At 34.2% G+C, this 21,106-nt stretch overlaps 1 protein-coding gene across 1 annotated transcript in view; it reads left to right on the top strand.

Annotated features, from left to right (window-relative positions):
* Nucleotides 1-20,053, top strand: part of LOC128673602 (uncharacterized protein) — a 99,463-nt gene extending 79,410 nt beyond the window's left edge. The window contains exons 3-6 of the mRNA XM_053751556.1: nt 14,409-14,605; nt 16,948-17,179; nt 18,146-18,223; nt 18,484-20,053. Coding sequence (XP_053607531.1) covers nt 14,409-14,605; nt 16,948-17,179; nt 18,146-18,223; nt 18,484-18,796 — 820 coding nt within the window. The 3' untranslated portion in view covers nt 18,797-20,053. The remainder of the gene's footprint in view (nt 1-14,408; nt 14,606-16,947; nt 17,180-18,145; nt 18,224-18,483) is intronic.
* The last annotated feature ends 1,053 nt before the right edge of the window (nt 20,054-21,106 follow it).

The following is a 21,106-nucleotide window of genomic DNA, read 5'->3' as shown; positions in this document are numbered from 1 at the left end:
TTTAATGTGCAGATTATTACGTAATTAGTCAAGTTTAAATTGTGCATGTTGATTTCGTGTAGAAGGCTGATAACTTGTTTGATACATATTTTTAATCGTGTATTGTTCCTCTGAACAACATATTAAAAAAATATATTAAACAAATTTGTTTTTGGTTCCTTACTGGCTAGTTATCGAACCAAAATACGTGATATCAATAAAATACAAAACGATTGTGAAATAAGCATACTCCATGTATACTCTAATAAACAGGTAAGTACAATATTAACTAACTTATATAATTTAATAAAATCCCTCATAACCACAACCCGACTCTCTAATCTAGTAGTTAACCCATTGCCGGTAGCAATTTGTACTGAGTTAATATTATCCATCTAAATGAGGTAGCTTCGGCTGAAAAAATATTTGCTGTAAAAATAATAACCTAATAAACTGGAGCTCCAACCGCAGAGTAGGACAATAATTTCATCTCGAATTTCAGCGACTTCGATTTTTTTACAACACAAAATAAAGCAAGTGCAGAAGGATGATTTAATAATGTCGTCAAACGTCGTTTGAACACTTGGCAAAAATATTAAACATACCTATTTAAAGTCTGTAGGCTTAGTTGTTTAATAAAAAAATATCTGATGGTTATATGTTAGAATTTATCACTTCATGAATACAGTACGCCAATGTACTGAATTCATGATGTGTAGAAATACGCATCATTTGTGATCAATTCATCGATAAACCTCGTGAATATGTATTCCGTTGTATCAATGTAGTGTGGTTTTTCAAAACGGCATATGCAGTTACATATTTCAATTTTTGGCCATCTCACTGGTTATTTTTGATTTTGTTTCCAAGTTCTCCTTATTTTGTTTCTCAGACGAATTTATTCGAGAAAACATCGCCTAAAGTAATTCCACGTGAAGTGACGCCTGTCGGGATATTCGTGACTCTCAATTCAATTTGGCATAACGCTTCAGGGTGATGAAAAATTTCCCTTTCAAATTATGAATTTGATACCGTTGTCACGCGCTTCATCAATTTAATTATGTCGTAAATTTCTCTCGCCTATTGTACTTTATAATTCTTATCACGTAATGTTTAATAATGAAAATTTATATTGCAAGCTGTTCATAAAGTTAATTGCAGCTATTCAGTGTTTTTATGACTTTATATTACTTTGTGTAAAACAATTATAGAATCCATATGGTTTTATTACACAATAAGATAAATTAAAACTACCATAAATAGGCGATAGTATAACAATTACCAATTTAAAATATTCCAATAATAAGACATCTGCAATACTAGGATCTATAATAATGCTTGAAGACAAATATTCTTTTTTATAAACGTGGGACATCTGGTTTTCGTAATTTGAACAGATGGATGCAAGCAAAAACCAAATTGTAAAGGTGAATAGGGCTCTCGGGTCGGCAGAACTGACTCCATTCGCTGCTCTCGTTCATACAGATAGCTTTACTATAGAATTTTACCTGATCCGAAGTAAAAAAGTTACAGAAACTACATAAATAATGTCCAAAACTAACTGCCATTGAAACTGCTCAAAACCGACCATACGAAGTCAAAATGGTCACAGATTTTGGAGAGAAGCAATGAAACATTACACAATCATCCCACCTAATTCTATGATTATTGTGATTTTTAGTACCTACTACGTAATTGTAATAACACAAAAGGATATGGAAATTTTAGAATTAAAGATGTAAAAAAGCAAAATGTTTTAGAGGTTGTGAAGTCGAGGGAACTCAAAGTTATAATGTTTCATGCGACACATTACAGTTGACACGCTTTGAGTCTTTTTAGGACAAAAATAAACTGTCATCTTGCAGCATTGTGCGTGATTGTACTTTGTTTGCTTCTATCAAATGAACAATTTTGTTTTGTTCACTATTGTTAACTTGTTGTATGTACGAATATAGACAGTCAGATTATTGAAATATGACGATTTCTCTGGAATACAAGTACTACACTAAATTCAAAATTCGTTGTTCATCTTAGGAAGAAATACATCACTTACATTTACTAAGTCTATTGCCGACTTCCAAAAAGCAGGCGAAGAAGAAAAAATGTATCTCCACAATATTCTTTAGTGTTGGAATTATATAACTAATTACTTGTCTAATTAAATTCAGTCGGTCAATAGGACTTTATTGTGGAGTAAAGTTTATTTTTCATTGCTATCAACATGTGCGAGCACCGAAAAGTGAACTCGTAAACGTTCAACGCTTGTTTGTAAATGTATCCCCTGTGATTTGGGAACTTCGAATTGAGCAGAAAACAAATATTCGTATCATAGAGAATATTTCCTATAAGAAATTCAAATATCGCTCGACCTGTTTCCTATGGAAATCGCTGAATGAATAAAGAATCAGACTGTTACAAAGTTTCTTATAAGGTACGGGCTTTATCGGCTTTCTGTTAACACAACTTTGAATATTTAATTTACATAAACATTTAAGGAACAATTTTGACGTGATCGGTTGCATTAATATTCAATTGATTCCCTGAAAAATATATTTTTTATTTTGTATTTAAATTTTTTACGCCATGATTCAGGTGTTTATCATCGCAGATTTAGCTAGACCTGTTTGTTCTACACGCATTTTATTCAAAGCAATATCTCTAATACTGAACGTAAACAACCTCCCATGTAAACATCCTGTCACTAATAAAGCGCTTCAAGACAAAACAGATGCTGCATTTTATCAATTGTGTACAATATTTACCTCAGAGTTCTTCAAATACGATGATCAAACTAAGTTGGGAATCTTAGGGACGTTTGTACTCAAGATTGATAGATACTTCTGTCTTTCTCGTTCTTGGGCCCGGTCCAATTTTGTTAACGCACAGTTCGCCACGATTCTATAAATAAACATAAATTTAAGGACATATGAAATTGAGATAAATCACCTACACATAAATGTAAATTCAAATAAATGTTACGACACAGTTGCACTCTCCGGCAGTATATTAATAAAGTACTCGGGTTTGTTTGACAATACGTAATACAAACTCATAATAATGAACTTTCAAAACAGCTTATCAAAATTTTTGATGATAGAATTCTCGCTGAATCATAAATTTAGACCAAAGCCTAAAAACTCGGTATTTGACACATGTCACAATTCGTATATGTCCTCTTGGTTTTCGGATTCAGTAAAATTCACGGTGTGTGGTGATTTAGCCGGCTTTGTATTTTTATTTAGCCCTATTTCACGTTCAAAACGAAAAAAAGCTACGTATAGCTCTTTTCCACTCGGAGAATAATTTTTATTTATAGACTGTACTTACACAATACATATTAATATATAATTTGAATTCCATTCAGTAGATTTTGCATGATGCGCGAACAAATATACAGACAGACAAAAATTCTAATAAAGATTGTTTAGGATTAAATTAGTACCATAATTATTTTTCTATATATAATATCTTCTATGTACGTACATACATAGCCTAATTACCGTTTCATTCTACGTATAGGCAGATCTGCATGTACATAGGTATATCACAAAAATAGTATATGCGTGCAGATAAAACAAGAAACAAATGACGTATAACACACCTCATGAACATATGAACTTTAAAAGACGCCTCGTATGTTCTTATTATCCCGTTTTGCAAGCCCAAGCCCTTGTACGATGTAAGCTATCATTTTTCACGGCCTAATCCGAAGACAGGGCTCGTCAAAGGGAGCGCTTATCGCCTCTCCCAATTTATTTCCACGGGATTTCCACGTGACACTGTCATAGCCGTGTCATTACATCGCCACACGCTGGATCCCGGACAAATTATAGGGATACGCATCAATAAACCGGGAGATTGGACCTTTGCAAGGGTTTCCGATATGTGGCGAGACCATGTCTATACAGATTGATGATGGATGAAGTTTCATAGTTCAGTAAACCTAGCTTTGGTGTTTCATCTTTCTAGGTGAGCGATAGTGGGACAATGATTCCTGTTTAAAACCCAAACTACAAGATTTTTGTCATAATTTTTTATCTTTTTCATATATACAACCATTACTGTAATTTCCAGCGGTTTTCTAGATTCAAATATCTTTGTTTTAATAAATATTTCTGATCCTTCGAGTTCTTCCCACAGACGCATTGTTTCCAAAACAACTCCAGTATTGACTGACATGTTCAGTGTTATCTGAAGTTTGATACTAAGTTTTCCAATGCTTCTCGTGTAATGTATGATGGGAATTGATTGGTTGTAAAACAAAAGTTACCATCAAAGTCTGAAAAACACTTTCATCTTACATTTAAGAGCTGAATCTAAATTATAAATTTTAATGGAATGTCAAAATGAAAATTTTTCGTGTGAACTTAAGTGCTAATATTTAATTTCCTTGTAAGGTGTGCCTTAGATTTCACTTGTTGATGAGCAGAACTTTTTACTTCTTTTTGTTTATTTGTTAGACTTTAATGTCGGTAAACTCTAAGTATCCTTTAATATAAGATAAATTGAAGTCCGAGATGGATGATCCTGGTTACCGCGCTATTCCCGATTTAAATTGCTTAACTTACTTCAATTAACATTTAGAAGTCTCAGCTTTGGTTTTATTGACTTTATCGAGCAGATAGTTGATCGACACTTTGAAATAAATTACTGTTTGTGCTTTAAAGTGTTCGTAGAGTAAATGACATTGTTACATAGCTTTGAAATAAAGATATTATAAAAGCTTAATAGTATTATTTTTAATATCAAATAAATAATATACATGTAAAAATAGACCTAACCGAACTCAGTGGTATTTTAAAGGTGAATTCATGGCCAGATATCAATGATCAATACGAATAATTTCATGTACACTAAATTTGGACACTTTACTTGTTCAGTAATGTATAGCTCTGAAGTATAAAAATGCAACATTGTAATTTGTCTGTATCTGTATCTTTATAAATAAATAATCTCAAGTAATAAAAATTTAAACACCACAACACAAAACAGACAAATTATTAAATATAAAAGTTTTTTTGTGACATAAGATACGTTGTCCTCAAGCAGAAACGCTTGAAGTGATGTAAGAAAACAAAGTAATACGCAAATTATACAGCTTAATATACAGAACAAATGTACAGTGTTTTGTTTGCTGTATTACCTCGTACAATGCGTTGTCATAGTGTAACTAATAGTGCGGGCACGCGTGAGAACGACCGTTGATATGAGTCGTGAGTAGTCGTGATCTGCTCGCTTCCTCTTCCTACTTCGGCATAATACCAGTCTATTTGAGATGTGTCTCCAATGCGTAGATAATTAGCTGTGTAAGTTTTTTAATTATTGCTAGATTACAGCAGAAACTTCGCGAGGGCTCAATAGGACCTAAACTTGGATTAACGACAACGATTAATCGTTGTCGTTAATCCAATCTAAATCAACTAGTAATTTTGTACATAAAATGCGAATGACAACAATGGTAATTGGATCGACCACAATTACAATCCCACTTTTTCAAATACTTTAAAATACCTACCCGATATATTTTATAGTGTGTATTGAGTATGCAACCTTACATACGCACACCTGTTAGAAAATTGAATAAAAAGTGCCCTTCGCCACCAGAGGCCCACGCGTGTGAACTCCGCATACAAATCAGTGGGTTATTGCTAGCTCTACGACAATAACACTGCCAACAATGCCAAGTTCAATTGCTACATCTATACATCCATACGAGAATGCATAGAGGGTTAAACGATAATGATTCTTAGGCAATATCATTGCTTAACTTACTTCAGAATTCGAGAAGTTCTAAGTACTTTCATCATGGATTTGATGACAATTAATCTTTGACGGTGCTGTGATCAGAGACGATATCGTTCATAGAGTAGAACATATTTGTGGAATTAAACCAATCGACGACTGACGTTCGAAGGAATTCCGTAAATGACAATGTTCTCTTGATATCACCCAGGTGTACAAGTGGAATTTATAATATAGGTGTGGGTACTTCTAATATTTTTTGTGGTAAATTATTTCATATCTTGATTTTATGTCCAATTCGTATGCGTCTAGAAAACACAGAGGTCTAAATTGAGTGAACGACGTATATGCTGACAATAACTTGGCTTGTACCATACAATATATTTTAAGTATTTCTTTCATATCGAGTGTATTATTTATTGCTAACTCTAGTGCGTGATTTGTCGTTTTATTCGATAATATTGAACATGAACATTAGGGAAACTACAAAGACTATGAAAATTTAAACTCTGTAGGTGATATTTACTTAACAAGCCGAAGTGTCCATCTGCAAAAGGCCCTTATGTATTCATGGCACACAGACATATATATATATCATAGCTGTACGATGTAGCCTTTGTAATTGCTACCATATTGATATTCGATCTCTCTTCATGTGTCTGAAAGGAATATGCCGCAGGCTCGTGTAAGGACTACGACGACGAATATACGTTACAGGATTGTGTAAAGACAAGGACGCTGAATATGAGATTGCGTAAAGCAAATTAATCGGTTGATTTATTAGATTAAAAAATATATATTACCTCATACCGTATATTATCTATAGTCGTAGATTCACATGTGACTGGTGTGTAGTTCCGCCCTAAAATAGAACCACCCCATATCCTCTGAGAGACACGCGAGTATCAGAGAGATATGATGGGATTAGATCACATAAATTTGTTCACATATGTAATTGCAATTAAATCTCAGTTGAAGCAGATCAGTCTCCATGTTGTGACATCGCTTGGAGGCAGTATCTAATGGTATCTCTTAGGCACACAATGAAGACTGTCGACACAGGATGCTGAGGGCGCAGCGCCAATGCCAGACGGAGCGGTACCGTTCCACATTGTAGCTTGACTTGAATACAAAGACTTAACTTACTGGAAGGAAAAATTAAATGTCATAACCATCTGTCTTTGGGATAAAAACTGCCCAAACCTGGAATTATTATTGTAATTTGTGGTAACATATATTAGTTGTATTCCGTTTTGACGGAGGTTCGATTCAAAATTCAAATATTTACCTAATAATAATACTCGATTCTGGACCCCGGCTTGTTTGAATTTCGAAGAGCATTAAAATGTTCGAAATTCAAATAACACAAATATGCTTATCCTTACATATTATAAAACAAAGTCTTCTACCGCGTCTGTCTGTCTGTTCGCGATAAACTCAAAAACTACTGCACGTAATTTCATGCGGTTTTTACCAATAGTTAGTGTGATTCCTGAGGAAGGTTTAGGTGTATAATTTGTTATATTTTTACACAAGCGAAGCCCTGACGGGCCGCTTGTAGTTATAGTGTTCAGTAAAACTCAGGCAGCTTCGAATGGCAGTCAGCATTTTGATGTATTAGATAAATATTTGACACTTGGACGGGACGTTTTTGTCCACAGTTTTTGTCTCAATTGTTATGGCCTTATAAAAAAACAGTAAATTGCACCAACATGAGGACAAAAACTTATAAAACAAGTAGGTAAGTACTAACATTACTATGGAGAAATATGCCATCAATTACCTTGTGAGGAAGCTCAATTAGCCCAGAACTTGGTGTGAAAAGGATTGCGGTCGCGGCTTGGTAATTACTCATTATGTCATTATAATGTGGTCTAATGTGGTAGAAAAGTTTAAGAATGTCTTTTAAAGCAGAATCGTAGAGACGTTTGGTAACTATAGGAAAAAATTATGTCTTTCATAATATTCCCATTTTCATTCTCTGTTGGCTTGGTGATTAGGTCGTCTGCCGGACTTCAACCCTGTTTAGTAATGTCACCAAACATCTGGTAAAGTTTTTTATTCCATAGTCGATCCACAGGAGGATATGGAGTGGTCATATTCTAGGCTAGGATTTACAAATGACACAGGACCGAAAAAAGGCGTAAAAAAGGGAGGCCTTATACACAGCAGTGGGTAGATGTAGGCTGTAAATGATGAAATAATGATGATGATGATATTGCTTACCTAAATATGTGTCGTATACCTCCTGCAGTTCCCGCCACTTTTAGACATAGACATAGAAAATGTTTATTTGTGTTGCCACAGACACTAACAGCAATAACATACAAAGTATTTAAACAATATTGATATTACATGTACATACAAGCATAATGCTAAAAGAACTAGTGTGCTGCAGCAAGGCAAAAAGGACTTTTCCCTGTTATCCCTATGGTTGTTAAAATCCATTTGCTTCCCGCCGTCTTTCTGATGTCGTTCTTCCATCGCATATTTGTGGTTTTCCTACTGGATATTTTATGCCCCGTAGTCACCACTATAGTAATTTATAGTCAAATTTTTCTTTCGACATCCAGTCTACAAACTTCCACGTACTCTACTTTGCGTTTCAAAGTTTATGGAGCATGCATTTCCTCCTGCCTGGCACTGCTAAGGATAGGGGCACGATTGTTTGTTCTCAAATTGCCATTTTTATGATTTAATGATGTGTAATATTATCGTGGCTTTGACTTCATCATTCGCATTGTTAAGTCGTATGAACTGCGCACTATTATTAAAGTTTTTACAATTTTCACGCCTCAATGTCAAGTTTATATTAAGTTGTGATTAAGACTTTAATGTTTGTAACAATGTAACAATCTGTATATAACAAGTCAAAAGTATATTTATGTCCTATGGGAAGGACTTGTACAAATATGCTTTTACTTATACCTAAAATTCAGTAAAGAAATAATAATATCAAGGAACCTATTTGGCTAGATAAAAGTACGATAATGCAGAAAATATGAATGAATATAATCAATTGTGAGTGTTTATAATCAGCGGCCCTTTTATTACTAACTTTATGACAGCCCTACCGCAAGGGCCTATTAAACTGTCAATGACAGGTCATAACTACGCGTGTGCTAGAGCACCGCAATATGGGCTACATAAATCAGCTAATTAACCCTCCTAGCCCTTATTAACGACATAAATTTCGCGCTCCGCAACACACCGATGTGGGTTTAATATGCGCATTGTATTGACGTCATACGGGAATAGACTACAAAGTTGTGTTATAATATAGCCTCTTCGAAAATATCTTCCCATGTTAAAAAACAAAGTCCTATTACCATCGTCGACTGGTTCAAACTATGAATTCAAATATGTATTACTATATAATTTATTGATTGGCACATGTTTTAAAGGGCTATGAATATGATAATGTAAACTAGAAATCTACTGTTATGAGAAGATATGTGTGTCAATAATGATCTTACAGCTAGATTCCGACGAACGTGTGAAATAGAGAAGAAAAAGTAGGAAAGCGGACCTTGGGCTCTAACGCTCAACGGCTGCGGAAGAAATCAGTAGAATGATAAGGTGCACGATGCAAGCCACCAATCTCAGCTTTTCAAGCTATAAAAAATCTGTGTTTACTAAATAAATTATTGATTAGAAAAACTAAACATAATAGAACATACTTAATTGCTTTGAAATTATTTTGTAGCCACGTCTATTTAATCGTTTATAGCTTTATAAAAACCATAAGAATGACAAATTCTAATAAAAATATATATTACACTTTAGTTAGGAACTGAAAGTACTGTGCCATTGTTTTCTCTATAGAAAGGTTGATCTTTGATCTGGTACAGTCGAGTGCACGTCATGGTAACCACTGTGCGGTGGTAATACGAGTGATTTATAGTGATTTTTGGTAGCTTGAAGTGTTGTACATTGTACATGCCGCCATGCCCATAACGCGCGGTGATACTCAGGATAAAAGCGTTTGTATGTGGGTATTGTGGGTCCCCAAATGTAGCTATTGCGGGTGAGGACAAGGCGTTGAAAATCCACGGTCCTTGTTTACGTTATGCAAATGCATAATTGAAAAGAGACCCCCGCTTTAAAGAGCCGTAACGTTTATGATAAGACTGAATCATATGTGGGGTTGCTAGGCATGTGTCACGGCTTTGTCTCAGATTAATTCATAAATAATTGACTTAGAGACGATTCAGCTTGCGGCATTTACTTCCGCCCTAATTACGAGGCGTGTAAGGGAAAATATTTCCCGAATCCTACAATTTAAGGATCTGCTACTACTACACTATAAAGGCCGCAAGTGTACCTAAAGCATTTTTGAGCTTGCGTGTAGTCAAGATCTTAGATTTCATCTTTGCTTTCCATCAGGCTAGATAGAGATTGACCTCAATGACGATGTTTTGGCAACTGGTAGGCTACAATAGCATTCCCAGTTATTTTTTATATACATTCTACAATTTTTGTGAGTACATAAATAAAGAGTATAGCTACAATTGTAAGTACCTAATGTACCTACTTCATATTTCAATTGGCAAGTTTCCCCGATGACCTAGAAAGCAATGTACTGGAAATTCTCATTCGAATGCAGTCGATTAGTTGATCGGGAGCTGCGCATAAGTAATAACATAAAAGGTAGTCATGTGGAAGGCAGTTCTGTACAGGGGCGGATTAAGTTCGTGGCCTACTGTGTATTCAGCAAAATCTTTGGAATTAATAGAATTTAGCAAAGAAATGTCAACTATCAATAAGACTATAAATACTCGTAGGTATACCTACCTACGAGTAACTACTAACTCCTGGGGCTTCACTTTCGTAGGAATATCTGAACAAAAAGTGCTACCCACTCGTGAAAGAAAAGTGTAAAGAAATTTTGATATATTCATAGATGATAAATAGATATTATATGTTAATTTAAATTGTATAATAAATAGGTAAAGTATATACATCTATGAAAGGGAATCCATCCTTTCATAGACGTATATGTTACTAAGTCAAGAGCTAAAACAGAGGATGTCAACATCCTGACTTGTATCAACATTTCCAGAGAAAATAAAAATAACTCTCAAACGGTAATAATATTTTAATCCTTTATTGTTTATAATCCAGTCCTGGATATGTTTCAGTATCAATCAGCCTCACCTCGCGTGTGATTCGAGGCACGAATGTGAGTCATCGAGCGCATCCCTCCCTTATCGCTGATCGCAAACGCAGATGGCATACGATGCACTATCACATTTATTACTTTTGAGTGACGCAACACGTGGGGCGAATGGGTGTGATCGCTCACAGATTGTCAAACACAACTTCGTTGCGACGTAATTACACAATTAAGACATATTTCATTTAAATTTAATTTAATTTTTTTTAAATGTATTGATTTTAATAAATTAAATGCAATACCTATTGACTACGTAACTGATTCTACTGATCAAACATTTTCAAACAAAACCAAAGACGCATGAAGCAAAAATATAAATACAGTTTACCGTTGCACGAATCGTTTACATAAATATTATGATTTTATACTGAAATGGAAAACATGTACGTGTTATGAATTTCATAACATTCACTCGAAGATTCTAGAAAATAGACATACGTATACATACGAGATCTTTTACAATCAGCAATTTGTTTATTTTATTGGATGCAGTTTCAGTTCATTAAGCCAGGAAATAAACGTAGGTAATTACAACTACAGAATCCCCGGAGAATGGTAGTACAACGACAAAAACTCTTGAAAGGCCTCCACTGATGTAGAAAGAGTTTTAAAACTTAGCGCCGAGGTCGCGATGACTCCTCATATTTTATCATTTATAACGTGACCCAAAACCTTTATTATTGCATTTCGGTTTTTCGCCAAGTTCTATTTCTGATAGTCGTCCGGTTTACATTCAGAGGTAGGTTTTTTAATCACCTACCTACCTCACTAATAAGTAACTCCAATGTATTTTCAGTTTATAGTTTGTACAGTTTTTTAAAATATGCACGTATTTTAGCTATTATTGAATTTATACCAGGTGAAAAGTATTGCTGTAATTTCAATATCTTATAGTATTTGATTCAATAATCAATAATACGTATGTTTAGATGATAGAGCAAAATTCGGGACAATATTATGGGTCCAGACGTAAATAAACGATCACAAAAAAAGTATAAAATCGAGAGAGTATGTAACGAATGATATTATAGTCGGAGTAATTTATCAAAACGTCAGTGTTAAGTCTGACGACCATACCAGTCGTAAACGAAACTCGCCTGAGAGCCGCTCCACTCGGAGCCGAGATACTAATCTATTACAATACGATGATGATGAGTAAATGGTTTAATGGCCTTTATTGTAGTTTTTGTTCTCTTTTTCTCCCCATGTAAGTTTTTATAATAACGAGATTATTTTTATCTCTCATCGCCTACTTACTTATGTTATGTGTCGATTTACACTTAACTTATAGCTATTATTATATGTTGTACGTTTATTTCAAAACATATGCTTATTTCATCGGAATAACAAATATAATTATACTAAGCATGGTTTTATGTAGCCACCTAACTTAAAATATTAATACTGGATATCTTTAACTCAATAAACATTTAATCTCAAATTTAAATAGATCTTTGTATATAGTATGTGAAATGAATGAAATCCCGACTGGAATACTAATATTGACTTTCCAACTCTTAATAAAATCCAATAAGGAAAGGGTCTCAGAAAGCAGTAATGTTCCTAATGAATAGTTTGAAAAGACTTGGAGCGTGACACAGATAAAAGCGTGTGCGTTTTGTCTGTCCGTGTGTAGAGCATTAGCCATTAACATTATAAGAACCCTCTTCCTTTGGGGGTCAGTTGATATGGGGTCGACAAACTCGAGTGCATTCAGCCGTACCAGAGCGATCGAATACGGGACAAGTCGATTTGTGACTGAATATTAAAATCACTAGCATTTACTACACATATCTGTTTATTTTTTTTTAACAGACCAAATTAAAACTGAATAAGAGTAACACTTCACAAAGAAAACTAACTATAAAACGAATACTTATAACCAAATGTGATTTAACACCAAAGTAAATATGTTAAATAAGATTTGGTATATAATTCGATATACGTCCATAAAATTAAAATTAGTGTAATAATGCAATTAGCATTAAAAATACAATGTTAAAACCCGTCTGGACTCAGAACGTGATTATTTAAAATACTAAAAGCTCTCCAGAATGCTAGATGAAAATTAAAATGATAAAAAGTGACCCAGGACGTCGCAGGACGAGCAAAAATGTGGGGAACACAGAAAGAGCATTAGCATAACATGCGGGTAGCCAGACAAATTGATGTGGTCCCCGCATTATGCACAATGTCGGACGCTCTGGTTAACCAAACGCCGCGATCACTCATGAAAAAAGTTAATTTCAATTAGCGAGGTTCAACCTCTCGAGTGTCATTATGAAACCTCTGAGTTTTATTTACGGAGCAATCGTTTTTTATGTCAGATATTCTGGAAATCCTACAAGATTATTTGTGAATGTCAATACTATTTAACATTCAATTGCAAACATCATGAGAAAAACTAAATTTCCATGAAATATCAAAGTTTTGAAGTACAAGAGTTTTTACTGAATGCTTTTGTTGACTTAAAATGTCTCTTTTCTTTTAGTTTTGTATAAACGCTTTAGGTTAATTCAGCATAAAGTTTGTATAAAATACTACAGTACTATCAAGTTATTTGAATAAACATTACCAACAATAAGTTTAATTGTAATAAACCTTCGATCCTATGGTTTAAAATGGTTTGACACTGCTCATCCAATTAACAGACCCTGTACAGACAGACGGCACGGCTTTAATAGGATTTAGATAAGTAATAAGCTGCATATCACATGGAAACACAACTCAAGCGTAGAATTAGACCGTTGCTAATATGATCTGTGAAATGTAGATATTACCAAAACGTTCAACCTATAGCTGGAGCAAGACCGAAATAAGTATTTACGAAAAAATACTATCATAAAACAGATTAGGACGCAAAATAAATGTAGACGTTAAACCTAATTTTATTAAAGACGCTGATCATATATGTATAAGTAAGTACTAAGGACATCTATGTCTAATACATAAAGGTCGTTCAAAACAACGGGATCATAACATAAACGCGCGTCGTCCTCGTTGCAAATACGATCACATTTTAGCAAACTGTATTACAGTATACAGTCGATTGCCTGCGCAAACGGTTACCTAAATTTGAACTCCTTTGTAGAGCATGCAACCTCATAAAATTTTGAATATAAACCCGAGTTGAATACACTCTCCTTAGATGTCGATTTTCAACTGGGTTAAACGTACTTTTATGACGTTAATAACATTACAATTTGTAATATTGCAATATTATTAAGGTGTTACTTTCCGGTACTGGTTGATGATGATGGTGATGATAAAGTATTTTTACGAATAAATAATATGGGCCACGTTGTTAGTATTATTATGAATGTCTATAAAGAATATCTCTTTTTTCGCGATATGAGTTTCATTAAAAATATTTCACTTTTAGATTTTAATATTCAAATTTAAACCTAAATGATCCATCATTAAAAATTCATCAAAAAAATAAAGTCAGGCTAGTACTGGCTATTAACACAAAAATATTCATTGTCTTACACTCACGAATTTTCCATTACAGATCGGGTCGCGGGGCAGCGTACGCATGTTCAGAAGGCGAAGGGAACGCCCCCAAGTCGTGCTGTGGCCGACCCCCCCTGAGGCTATGTGTGCTGTTCCTTGGCGTGGTGGGGGCCTGCCTCGTGGCCGCCGGAGCAGTCCTAGGGGCCCTCAGGCCGCACCCCAGGGCCCCTCTCACGCTGTTACTGCTCATGATAGGTAAGCATTGTCCATTGTTCTCGACACGGCTCTCGGACGCTTAATATTGTTAGTGTGGTAATTATAGGATGCATTCAGGGATCACCCACGAGGCGCATGTGCCATATGTATCGTATAAAGGTACGCTAGTATGCCTTCAAAAATGTTCGTTATGCTTTATCTGCAGGCAAGAAAAGGAAACAATATATAAATATATATATGTAAAATATGTTTAGAAATTAGATCTAGATTATCCAGAATTGGTCAATCGAACAGTAGACATAAAAAACTAAAACGTTCTGATAACATTTCCAAAGAAGCTTTGATGGTGAGAATTTATTTACGACACATTTCATGTTCAACATTATTTTTTAAACCTGATGGAGTTTCTACCTAGTAACACGGTCTAATTAGCGAATATATACCTAATTTTAAAGTATGAAACAATTTTATAATTTTGTGCATCGAGTGTACCTATCGATTAAAAACTTCACATTTCCATTCCTATTAGGAAAATCTACCGGTTATCGTTTATTTATTGTTAATAATTAAAGTTAATATTACGGTCAAGATTATTTAATACACAGATTCCTATAATCATTAATTTTTTCAATAACATTATGACTTTTGATAGCGATAGGAAAATCGGAAACATATCGAAGTTAATTACGTACTTTTTCCTATTAATTACGTACTTTCCATACATCAAGCTATAAAAATAATTTTTCTTCATTAATTAATTTCCATAAATTTCTATATTATAACAAGGTTAGATTTTGTATGTACAGTAAGCACATGCGGTGAACATTAAAAAAATGTTATCCTGGCATTCTAATATTCATAAATCCGACCAAAACGGCATTATGTGTAACAGATGGTGGCAATTAGGCATGAAACTGCGGGGTCGTTCATGCCACAAAATAAAAAGGTACAGATATTACGTTTCATTCACTCTGAAAAGTACTATATCAGTCGGTCTAGTCTAGTCGCTAATTTATACGACATTAGGATACCAAAACCCTTTAGTTAGGGTTTATAAATCCCTACATCTACAATTTTCTATGGTATAATTTTGAAGATATAAGATAGATAGGGAATGTTCTCTCAGAAAAAAAAATCGTAACGAATGTGCCTGTTATCTGGTCGTATCATAACTACCTAAACCTCACACATAACTTTAACCTCCGCACAACAATGCAAAGTTCACCCTTATTTAATTCGCACGGCAGGTTAAAGTTAACGTTAAACTGGAACTGAGACTAAGAGTTTTATCAGAGATTTTCTGTACTTTCGTTATTGCTTTCTCATTGGGTATTCGTTATGCATATGACAATAACAAGACTGTCCAAATTTTCATTACATCATTCACGAAGCCGTGTCCGCCCGAAGTTTTCAATTAAACTTCAAATGAGTTTCGGAGTAGAATTAATTGGATTTCATTACGTTAGGGACAAATGATGTTGTTGTATACAATCTATTGTTAGTACCTTAAGATAATTTGTTAACTTCACCATTAGTTACAATATAAATATAAATTTAATATATCACTAGATATTACGTATTGACATTATGAAAACATTGCACATATTTGAAATAATACCATTATTTTTCGGGGTTCATCATACCTCGAAAAGTAAAATAAAATCCGTCATCATCGACTTATCCATCGGTATGACATAAAATAAAAAATATCAGACACTATCTACAAGATATAATGCTATCAAAAATGGATTAGTAACTGAAGTAACATATTTTCTTTGATCGAATTGAAAACAATGACGCGATTTTTATACTTAGTTCGCTGAAAATCCGTGGTGAAATTTTAATTAACATAACTAAGTACCAATATTAAAGAATTTGTGTTAATGTACATATATTATTATGTTCTTTATATTTTTATTGTTATTTATTATGTTGAAACTATGAGTCAATGGAAAATGTTAGATTCATAACGAAAAATTTAAAATCTGGAAAATTTCGAACGAGCGAACCGGTCTTTTCTATTACCGGAAAACTTTCGTATTTGCGGAATCCAATTTTCGTTCATGTATTAGATAAATCTGAGCGACGGTTAAGAAGAATATGTAGGTATTTATTGTATCTGCTATCGGAAATAATGTAGATAACAAATTTAATGAGGCAATTTTCGTTATATATTTTTGAAAATTTAAGTATTATCAGCTGTATTCTCTTATTTGAGCGTTTTCTAGATTTCTTCATCAGACGCAAAGCATCGGATCTTAAGGACCGCTTTCCTACATTTTCTTGTTCTTCTCCTTCTCTCTCCTTAGTAGTTTAACCACGATCACTCACATGGAAAATATTATGCACACATTAATATCTGTATAAATCATCTGTTCCAGGTATAGGAGTGGTGTTAGTGACGGCAGCCGGGCTGGCATGGCGACTAGGGGCCCGGGACACACCCTGCGCGTTGCTGGGCCTGCGGAGGGCGTCCTGTCGCCGTCTGGTTCCGAGGCTGCCCCCCAGCTACGCCAGGCCTCACCATCCGTACGCGGCCATGCTGTATCCAGAGTTCCATTATAGACCACCGCCTCCAACTTATCAAGCTTCTATGCAAGAGTATAGACTCAGGTACGTGTATCTTTGCGTACGGTCAAGCTTTAGGACTTAATATCCACCCATGAATGTCGTACGTAAACCTGATTTTGATTCAGATGTTTTGTATCAAGTTAAGTCATTTTTCAGTCAAGATATTTTTCATGTTTTTAAATGAATATAATAAAATTATTCGCATCTATATATACACATACAGCAGTATTTTATAAAAACATTAAATATTCACCCGGATAAACCCTTCTTGCTTGTATAAAATCAATGAGACACCATAAGATCAGCTTCTCCGAATCTTTTATTTCATTCTTCCTCTTTCCCCAATCAAACGATGGTAGGTGGTAAAAAACTCAAATACTTCCTTATTTCCATTTTCCACGCTTTATTTGCGTAAATACGTTATCAACAAAGTAACAAGTTATGTTAAGCAAATGCTGAAAAATGCTTAGGGACACCCAACTCTCTTTAAATATTCGACTCCTAACTTTGCAGCAAACGTCCCTAAGGCATTTTGCACTGGCTTTTATAATACGCCAAGGATCGTGGCAGGAAAATCTTCCGTATGAAAATCCAGTGAAGTGAGATCCAATCCAATGCTGTGCTGAGCCTATCTGTGGTGACAGAATGTTCAGTTGCTTTTAGTAAATATTTTATTACATTATACGCCTTTGTCTGCATCTTTCGGATAGTTTCGCAAAGACAGACTTGAATCAGTGTCTTTAGGTTGCTAATGTGAGCTTAACTTAGGTAACTACGCAAGGAAAAACTGAAAATGAGTCGATTCGGCAACACACTACATATGTAGTATTACCTACGACGCATCTCGATTATTAATAAATTAATTAAATATTTATGTATTTACAATTTGAAGTATAAAATTATAATATACTAGCTGCGCCCCGGGAATTTTGGAATAAAAAGTACCATAAGTATATTATATTATATTGTTTGTATTTAGCTTTTATATAAATTTTGTATTTTTTTCAGGTTACTTCTCTTAGACAGAAGTGCGCCCGCGGTGTCCCCACCCCCCACGTACAGATCAAATGCAGCCAGTCTAGTCAGGTAGATACTTACTTAATCTACTTTATTCAATGTTTTGATCAAAGCTAAGTGATTGAGTTAACCGTGTGGCTTACGTAGATTAAAAAAAAACAGAGAAAACTAACAGACGAAAGACATTTTATATAGTTTTTTCTTATCAGAACAAATATCTTATATCGTAATTTTTTAAAGCTATACTGTATATATTCGAAGAAAGTTATTTTGCAATGTCTCTGAATTGCTTAATTTAGGTTACTAAAAAAATCGTTTTTCCCCAACAGAGGTACGACGGGGGCTGCTTGGTGCGGTTCCGAATACAGCGGTCCACCGTCCTACCGCGCCCCGCGCGTGGATCCACCTGTCACCGTCACGGACGCTCTCCCTTCGCTCACACCACTCGACCTGAAGTACGCCGGTGACGCCATCGAAGCACTTCCCAAACCCACAGAGCAGGAAAAAGACCCAGACGAACATCTAGTGACCATAGTGCACACTGACGCCCAACCTGTCATCGTCACAGTCTCTGGATCCCCTGCCCTGAATGAGACGCACACCCAACCGCCTTCTGAAATCGACATTTTGGCGCACTTATAACGAATTAACTACGTATTTATATTATGAATTTTCCAAAAATATTACGATCTCTGGATCGGTGTCTGCAGAATTGACTAATTAATACGCCAGAAAATAAATATAGCTTTCTTCTTCGATGTAAAACAGATCCGCATATTTCAACATAAAATCGATGGAAATGACTGTTACTAGACTAGGCAAGAGTTGTTGGCAATACGAAAATAAATTGAATTTCACAAATTCAATCATCGATAAATGTTGTCGAAACAGCGCACTATTCAGTCATGAATGCAAACAAAACGAAATGTTGATAGTTAAAAACTAGAACAGAGTTCAATTTGCAGCAACTAGGTAATTCCGACACGGAATAAAAAGTTAAAATTTATTAAATTTCCGCCGCGCCATAACGCAATTTAAAATGGCGGGAATAGACTTACAGTCTCTTGTATATCAAATATTTTCAGATCATCGAGTACCTTATTTTATTAATGTAGATAAGTTTGTGTAAATATTTTAAAGCACTGAAGTATTTCGTTTGCTTAGGTATTAAATTAACAAAAATGTGCCGTGTACATACGAGTAAAATACAAAATAAATGTAGAAATTTTAGTTATTTTTTCGGATTTAGCAACGAATGCTGATTTATTTAAACCAAATCTTTCGCCGAGATGTACAACGTATCCTTGTTATTAATTTATATAGTGCCAATGATTTTTTATAAATATACTTAATTCATGTAAATATAATTTGTAACATGTTTAATACATTACATACCTACTGTTCTAATTAAAAAAAAAACTGTTTATGCGGGGTCTAAGTACCTAGGTGTAAACTAGTTTTTGAAATGTCCTTTCTTTTTGTTTCTAATTTTATTAACCATCCTGGAAGAATATTCAGTTCCCTATTATTTTGATAGTTATTTGTGATAACTAAGGTGGTTATAATGATATAAATTCCACTATTCTATTAAAATTATAATTATCTATCTACTACTTACATGCTCAATTTTTTGGTAGAAAAATGAGAGCTACTTTTTTTTGTACCTATCTAAAAATAAAATTACAATCGTTTTCATTTCGTCAAAGAACTTGTTTCTATAGGTACATAAAGCTGTGTATAAATTTAACAACTACGATCTGTATTATATACTCACATGTTGTCAGTGATTATAGTTTTATAAAACATAGGTACTGTTAATAGATGTAACAATAGTGTAATTAAATGTACATAACGTTATTTGTATTATAAGAAATCAATAAAGAGTTTAGTGAAAATATATTGGTGGTGTTTTTGTATTTAATATATTGATTTATCCGTCTACCCTCTCAGAAAACAGATGTGACCATAGCACAAGTTGATGATGGCATTGCTGTTGTTTTTCTATTGAAGAAGAATAGGTACATTCAAAATGTCTTTGAAACTTTCCAACAATTTTGATCGCTGCTGGGCCAAGCTGTGTATATCAGTAAGAACCAACGATCGAATCTAAAAACGGTATACTTGTTATTCTTAATTTTACTTGTTCAGTTCTGTCTGTAACATCACTATGCAATTTTATGCCAAAAACGAAAAAGTTACTTATTAAAAAAAAAGAATAATAAAAGTGTCCTTTATGATATTTTAATTAAGTAATGGTATTTATATATTCCGATACAAGTAGACATATAGAGAATATGAAATATCCGAGAAAATCCATCGATATGAGAGACATACCAGAAAATGAGATTTTGATAAGTTCTTTTCTCAAAAATGTAAATCGGATCAAGCGATCCGACTATGCTCGTCCATAATTATATTGGGAAGCAATTTGCCTCCGTCCCTGAGTCCCAGGGTTCCGTACAAATGAAAATCGCGTCGGACTAATAAAACGCTTTGCAAACGGAGAGTGTACCGCAATGAAACATAAATTTATGACACAAACTTTCCAACTTTTAATTTTTTTGCCGCCTTAAAATCAGAAAATTAATACGTTAATTGTGTCGAAGTTATTATTATATTATGCCAATTTAAAACAAATTTAATAAAACTTTCGTTATACAGGGTGTTGGTCAAAAGTACATATATTTCAATGTGGATATGGTGATCTGTATGATGTTACTATGATAATTGAATAGGATGATTAAAAAAATAAATTCATATATCTAATATTATTCTATTCAACAACGGTTCAGTTTCACCCAGCACACGTGTACTTATCGTGTAGAGACATACGGGCTACGATATCGGTGATTGATGAAGGTCTTCTTTCCTTTGCGGAACCCGTCGCCATATCGCAATTCACTAGCCTTCTCAATATGTGTAGTTTACCTACCAGTATAAATTTAGTACATG

Source organism: Plodia interpunctella, chromosome 11 (assembly GCF_027563975.2).
Source record: "Plodia interpunctella isolate USDA-ARS_2022_Savannah chromosome 11, ilPloInte3.2, whole genome shotgun sequence".
NCBI classification, from domain to species: Eukaryota; Metazoa; Arthropoda; class Insecta; order Lepidoptera; family Pyralidae; genus Plodia; species Plodia interpunctella.
This window is presented reverse-complemented; position numbering and strand designations above follow the sequence as displayed.